We start from the raw sequence: 7,220 nt of genomic DNA on the forward strand, positions 1-7,220 counted from the left end.
CCAAGGAAACTTGAAGGGATGAGGGATCCAAAGCCAGCAGTGGGGTCAGTGCAGTGTCCATGGCCACAGCCCCTTGCAATGGCCCAGGGCAGGTTGGGATGATGATCCACCCTCACTCCTGGCCCAGGGCAGGGCTGCAGTGCTCTTGGTGGCACCTTGGGCTTGGCCCACACTTGAGAAGGGTTTCTGTTTTCACTGGGGAAACTCAGGAGTTTTAGATTGCTTCAAAAATAAAAGAAGAAAATCCTTCTTTGGCTAAGTGCAGCCAGGTCTCCAAGGAAAGCAGGTCCCAGGTGAGTGAGAAGAGATAGGATGTGGTTTGGGAATGTAGAGCAAGGTTGTCCACACTGGGTCAGATCACAAGGCACAGCTTCTCTGAGCAGGCCAGACCTCCTGAGGGGAGTCCCTCCATCAATATCAATCACAGAATGCTGCAATCACCTCTTCTCTAAAGAGAAAAATACATCCTTGAAAATAGGAAATACTATTTCTTAGAAGCTCTTTGAAATATTTCTCCATAAATCTAGGAAAAAGAACTTCCTAAAGAACTGCAGCAGGCCAGAGGGAAATCAAGGCATGGCCATGGTTTGATAGGACTTGCTTTCTCCTAATGAGCCCTGTGGTGCATTTGTTGCTGAGCCCTAGATCCTCAGGGCCTGAGAAGAAATTGCACAAACCTTTCCAGGAGTGAAAGTCAGAAGAAAAACCCAAAGTGTCTCAATGCATCAGTGGGTCCCACAGAGGTCCATCCCAAACACAGGCTCCTCATGGAGTCCTTGGAGGAGAGAATTGGTGGCCAGGACTGCACAAAAACCTCTCAGAGACTCAGTGTGAGAAGGAAATTCCAAAGTACCTTAAACACCTTGAGTATCTCAAAGTATTAATGAGCCCTACTGAGTGTCAATGCAAAGATCTCAAGGGACTCCTTAAAGCAGATAATTGGAGGCCATGATTGCACAAACCTCTCAGAGACTCAGTGGCACAAAGAAGTATCTTAAATTACCCCTGAGTACCTTGAAGCATTAATGAGCCCCACTGAGTGTGGTTACTGGCTAAGAATCTCTAGGGTACTCATTAAAGCCGATAATTGGAGGCCATGATTGCACAAACCTCTCAGACTCAGTGTCAAAAAAAGTTCCTTAATAAATCTTGAGTATCCTGTAGTATTAATGAGCTCCACTGAGTCTTTACTCTGACTAAGAATCCGAAGGGAACTTGTTAAAGTAGATGACTGGGGCCATGATTGCACATACCTCTCATAGAGTCAGTTATAAAAGGGAAAACCCAAGAACCTTAAAACAACTGAAGTACCTTGAAGCATTAATGAGCCCCACTGAGTGTTGTTCCTGACAAAGCCTCTCAAGGGACTAATTACAGCAGATAATTGGAGGCCATGATTGCACAAACCTCTCAGAGACTCCCAGGCAAAAGCAAAACCCAAAGTCCTTTGAAAAACCTGCAGTCCCTGGGAGCATTCAGGAGCCCCCCAGGGCCATTGCTGACCAAGGCTCCCCAGGGACTCCTTCCAGCAGATCCTTGAGGCCACTGGGATGTGAGGGGGATGCTGAGGGCAGCACAAGGGGCTGACAGTGCCCAGCCTTGCTGGGGCTGTGCCAGGAGGCCCCAGGGCCTCAGGACAAGGTGTCTCCTCACAGCCCTTGGTGGCACAGAGGCTGCTGTGCCCCAGGGCACCAAGACTTGGCTTCTCTTTGTCCCCACCTGTCATCACTGCCTCCAGTTCTCTGCTCTGCCTGGGGCCTGGGGACACTTTCTCTGTCCTGTCCCTCAGTGGGACCCATTAAAACTTCAAGAAACTTTGGAGTTGGATTCTGACTTGGAATTCCTGAGAGGTTTCTTCAGCTCCCTCTCAGGGACTGATGTTCAGGGCCTGAGCACAAGCCCCAAGAGGGTCATTAAAGTCCTTGTGCTGTGTCTGTGCTGCTGAGCTGGGCCGGGCTCCTGGCACAGAGGCAGCTCCTGGCAAGGGCAGCGCTGCAGAGAGACAGCTCTGCCCAGGAGCAGCTCCTGAGCACAGCCCAGCAGGGCTGGGGCACTGCCTGCAGCCACCCCGGGCACAGCACACAGGCACAGAGAGCTTCAATCACTCAGGGCTGGGAAGAGCTGAGAAGTGACTGTGGGAGAATCACTCCCAGCCCTTGACACAGGAACCTCTGGCTGCAGGACAAGGCAGCTGCAGCTCCTGCAGTGATCTCCTAAAGCTGGAACATCCCAATGCCTACAGACTCTGTGAGTACATTCTCTGATTATCTCTTGTGGAGAGCAGCCAGGGGTGCCCAGGGCTGTCCTGCAGAGCAGGGTGCTGCAGCCCAGGGCGCTGTGCTGGGCCAGGGACTCTGCTGCCTGCCAGGGACAGCTCTCAGCCGGCCCGGGGAGCTGCTCCCAGCACTGGGGAGAAGCTGTGGGGGCAAGGAGCTGCCCTGAGCAGGGCAGGTGCTGCTGCTGAGAGGTGCTGTGTGGGGCAGGGCTGCTCCCAGCTCCAGACCAGCCTGGGCACTGCTCCAGAGGACACTTGCCAAAAGAAGGTAAGCCTGGGATTGCTGTAAAGATCAGGAGATTTCCTGAGAGTGTTTCTTTTTCGTGCTTGGAGAAGGGTTCGAAAGTTGGGATGATGACAAAAAGATTTTTGCTTTTTATACATTTTTCATATATTCATAGATCTGTTAACTACTATTATATAGGTATAAAACTATAATCCTTAATTAACTCTAGTACATTACTCCCTTTCTATTAAATTTTAGAACAATAAGCTGACCTTCTAAATACATTCCTAAAATACTGTATAATCATATTTTCAGGAATAGGACCTACATGAAGAACATTTTAGTTTTTAACCAGTGTGAGCAGTCATTAAAAAAAGTGTGGCAAAGAAGCCCTTGGACCTACTCCAATGAGTTGACCCAGGGGTGTGTAACTGGGGCAACTGAATCTCTTATTGGATGTTCCTGTTAAATATCCTAATTAATCAATCTTAATAGATTGTTGAAATCGGGGACTGGGTGTGCCCCACCCCACTGGGATAACTGGAAGCTTCCAATAAACATCTGGTCTTAACTTTTCTGTTCTAAAACTGTTACAAGGCATTTTTTTTCTCTTTTGTTAATAGGCAACAGGAGGATGAAAGAAGAACAGGAATTGAAATCACAGTATCACAGAACATTCTGAGTTGAAAGGGACACACAGGATCATCAAAGTAATGTTTCAACATTTACAGAGACTCCAGAACTGTAACTTTGGGTGGTCAGTCTCCCTGCTGGGAGGCTCCTAAAGGGCCTTCAGCCACTCCTCAGCCCTGGACAGCTCCAGCATCACCTTTGCAGGGCCCAGCAGGGCTCTCCTGAGCTGCCCTTGCCCACTGCAGACAGAGCCTGCCCCAGGCAGGGCCCTGCAGACAGGCAGGTTTCTGTAGGGCCGGGCCCAGGGCACAGAGGGTGGGATGGGCTCTGTGAGCGCTGGCAGGGACAAGGCTCCTCTCAGCAGGGAAATGTCCAGGCACAGGGAGATGCTCAGGGAAGGAGAGGGGGCTGAACAGAGCAGTGCTGGGGGCAGGAGGGCACTGTTGGTGTGTGGGAGGTGCCGTGCACAGCTGGCTACGGGAACACTGTCCTGAGTGCCCGGCTGTCTCTGCCCTGCCCTCCCAGGCACAGCACCACAACATCTTCTCTTGTTTCTGCCCTCCCCTGATCTTGTCACTGTCACCTGGTGCTCTCAGGGAGGCTCTGGCATTTGCAGCAGCTGAGTCAGGCACTGCCCTTGGGATTGCTGCCAGGCAGCTGTGTCCATGGGAATGGGGTGTCCAAGCTTGCCTGTCACCTGTGGGGCTGTGGGCAAAGCAGTCCATGGGAAAGGGGAATGAGCTGAGCCCCCTCCCTGAGATCCCATCATGGGCACACCCAGGGATCTCCTTGCTGTGTCCTTCCAAGCTCTGAGCTGCCCTCCTGGCTGCAAATCTGTGCCAGAGCCTCTGGGAGTTCCCTGAATGTCCCACGGGGAAGTGCAGAGATGCCAGAGCTGAGGAAATGCTGTTGGGTTTGCCAAGGGAGCCGTGAGTGTCCTTGGCAGAAGGGGGTGCTGAGCCCTTGCCCAGAGACCTTTGGAGAGGCTGAGACATTCAGGGATCCCTCTGCTCTGGGCAGGGTCTGGTTTATCCCAGGGTGACACAGGAGTGTGATTGTGCTCTGATTGCAGCCAAAGGTGCAAACCCAGGGCAGTTGGGAACAAGCCCATCCAGCCCCTCACCTTCCCTAAGCCACAGGGAATCCTTTGCCTCTCATCTCTCAGTGGCAAACTCTGAGTGCAGCAGAAATGCTGGGGAATTCTGACCTCAGAGAACCAGGAATGAAGTCTGGGCAGGAAAATAATGGCTAAAATTCCTTCCTGCTCTCCATGCCCTTTAGGAGTGCAGATGGGAACAAGCCTGTCTGCATTAGGAGTGATTCCACTGACAAATCCTGAATATCCATCCTTGTCCCTCTGCCACATGGCCACAAACCCAGGGGAGCAGAGCAGGGATGGCTCCTGGAGAGCCCCCACGCACAGGCCTGGATGCTCCTGGCACACTCAGACAGCACAACTGGAGCTCAGGCAGGGACCTGGGTGAAGGTTTTCCCAGAGCAGGAACAAGGGTGGGTGAGTCACAGCAGGACAGTCTACAGGGAATGGCCCAGGTTTGGCTCAAAGCAGCCTCTGCTGACTTGTCACTGTCCTTTATCCATGAACAGGTCCCCATGTGCAGCCACAGCAAATGTCCAACAGCAGCTCCATCAGCCACTTCCTCCTGCTGGCATTGGCAGACACGCGGCAGCTGCAGCTCCTGCACTTCTGCCTCTTCCTGGGCATCTCCCTGGCTGCCCTCCTGGGCAACGGCCTCATCATCAGCGCCGTAGCCTGCGGCCACCACCTGCACACGCCCATGTTCTTCTTCCTGCTCAACCTGGCCCTCACCGACCTGGGCTCCATCCTCACCACTGTCCCCAAAGCCATGCACAATTCCCTCTGGGACACCAGGACCATCTCCTACACAGGATGTGCTGCACAGCTCTTTTTCTTTTCCTTCTTTATCACAGAAGAGCTTGCCCTCCTGACCATCATGTGCTATGACCGCTATGTGTCCATCTGCAAACCCCTGCACTACGGGACCCTCCTGGGCAGCAGAGCTTGTGCCCACATGGCAGCAGCTGCCTGGGCCAGTGCCTTTCTCTATGCTCTCATGCACACGGCCAATACATTTTCCCTGCCCCTGTGCCATGGCAATGCCCTGGGCCAGTTCTTCTGTGAAATCCCACACATCCTCAAGCTCTCCTGCTCACATTCAAACCTCAGGGAACTTGGGCACATTGTATTTTCCATTTCTTTAGCATTGTGTTGCTTTGTGTTCATTGTTTTCTCCTATGTGCAGATCTTCAGGGCTGTGCTGAGGATCCCCTCTGGGCAGGGACGGCACAAAGCCTTTTCCACCTGCCTCCCTCATCTGGCTGTTGTCTCTCTATTTGTCAGCACAGGCATGTTTGCCTACCTTAAGCCCCCCTCCATCTCCTCCCCATCCCTGGATCTGGCCCTGTCAGTTCTGTACTCGGTGGTGCCTCCAGCCCTGAACCCCCTCATCTACAGCCTGAGGAACCAGGAGCTCAAGGCTGCAGTGTGGAGACTGATGATTGGATGGTTTTGGAAACATTAAACTGCTGGCCAATTTCTGAAAATCACTTGTAATAAAAGTTATATTAGATACTTCTTGTTGGTTTCATTTTGGAGGTTCTTTTTCTTTCTTTTTCTTAATTAATCTCCACAATGACATGTCACGGTGCCATTTCTCATTTTGTTTCACTCCACCTTCCCTGTGGCCACAGACTGTGTCAATAAGGGCCTGCACCCTTGGTGGCTTTAAACAAACTAAAGGATCTCCCAGCCAAGTTTTCTGCAGAGATCCCCCTTTTGTTCCCTTCTCTGGAGCTGCAGCAGCAATGTCTGTGTGCAGAGCTGGGGGCAGATCAGTGCTGGCACAGCAGCTGTGCCCAGGAGCAGCAGCACTTGGTGTTGCCAGTGCTGCTCCCGTGCCCCTGCCCCGCTGCCCTCCTGGCCCTGGTGTTGCTGTAGGGCCTGAGTGCTCTCGGGGCCGGGCACAGTGCTGGGGGTGGCAGTGCCGGGGCTGCAGCAGGGACAGGCCATGGGCACTGCTGGGGCAGCGCTGACGCCTCAGGGCAGGGCCTGGGGGCTCCAGGCTCCTTGCCCAGGCTCTCTCCAGAACACGCCCAGGCCAATGCTCAGCAGAGAAAAGCCCCGTGAGCAGCCCCAGGGTGGCCGTGGGCAGGCTGGGGGCAAACAGCATGGCTGGGGCTCTGCAAGGTCCCTGGGGGAGATGGGAAGGAGCAGCAGAGCAGGGGCTGATCCATCCCCACTGCGCTGGACACCCCAGGGCAGCGTCCCAGAGCGTCCTCATGCACCTGCCAACAACATCCCCCCTCTGCAGCCCTGGCCTCTCCCCCAGCTCACACAGGTGCCGCATCCTTGCAGGCACAGACACGGCAGCACTGGCTCAGGAGCCCCTGTTTGCACTGCCCAGAGCAGGCGTGAGCACCCCCATGGTGTTGGTGTGGGGAGATGAACCTGAGTGAGCACAAATGCCATCAGCCCCTGGGGCCAGGAAGGGCTGGGGGACAGCAGGGAAACCACTCAGGTTTGTGGTGGCCTCTGAAGTCAGCCAGAAAGTTTGTTCCCATGAGCTGTGAGTTTCCTGTGCCACTGCAGATGTTGTTGCTCAGAGCCAGGGCTGCCTGGCAGCCACCCCCAAACTGCCCTCAGCATTTCCTTTGCTTAACCTGGGCTTTCTTTACCCTTCCTGCTACAAATTCCTTCCTATTGCCCCTCCCTGTTCCCTCCCCTGCAATAAGCCTATCCCTGGTTGCCCTTTCCTCTCTGGCCCCATTCCCCATTTCAGTTCCTTAGTTCCTGGCACCATGGGAACATCCCTTGGGGAGCAGGATCATCCTCCAAGTGCTTCAGGAATTGTCTGCAGGCTCCTGCAGTGCCTCGTGCTGCCAGAGGCACCACAGGCCAGGGGGGCACATCTGGGCTGCTGTGTCTGGCTGTGGGGCTCCCTGTTCTGGGCAAGGAGGAGGAGCTGCAGAGGCTCTGCAGGACTGACAGGATGGGCTTTGGGGCTGTGAGGAGAAGCTGAGGGACCTGGGCTGCTGGACCTTCTGGAG

At 54.0% G+C, this 7,220-nt stretch overlaps 1 protein-coding gene across 1 annotated transcript; it reads left to right on the top strand.

The window, feature by feature from the left end:
• Nucleotides 1-1,436: 1,436 nt before the first annotated feature.
• On the top strand, nucleotides 1,437-5,695 carry LOC120747880 (olfactory receptor 14I1-like). Its single transcript, XM_058424374.1, has 2 exons — nucleotides 1,437-2,247; nucleotides 4,740-5,695. Exon 2 carries the CDS (start codon nucleotides 4,763-4,765, stop codon nucleotides 5,693-5,695), a length of 933 nt encoding a protein of 310 aa, XP_058280357.1. The 5' UTR covers nucleotides 1,437-2,247; nucleotides 4,740-4,762.
• Nucleotides 5,696-7,220: the final 1,525 nt, after the last annotated feature.

This window comes from Hirundo rustica, unplaced genomic scaffold, assembly GCF_015227805.2.
Source record: "Hirundo rustica isolate bHirRus1 unplaced genomic scaffold, bHirRus1.pri.v3 scaffold_259_arrow_ctg1, whole genome shotgun sequence".
Taxonomy (NCBI): domain Eukaryota; kingdom Metazoa; phylum Chordata; class Aves; order Passeriformes; family Hirundinidae; genus Hirundo; species Hirundo rustica.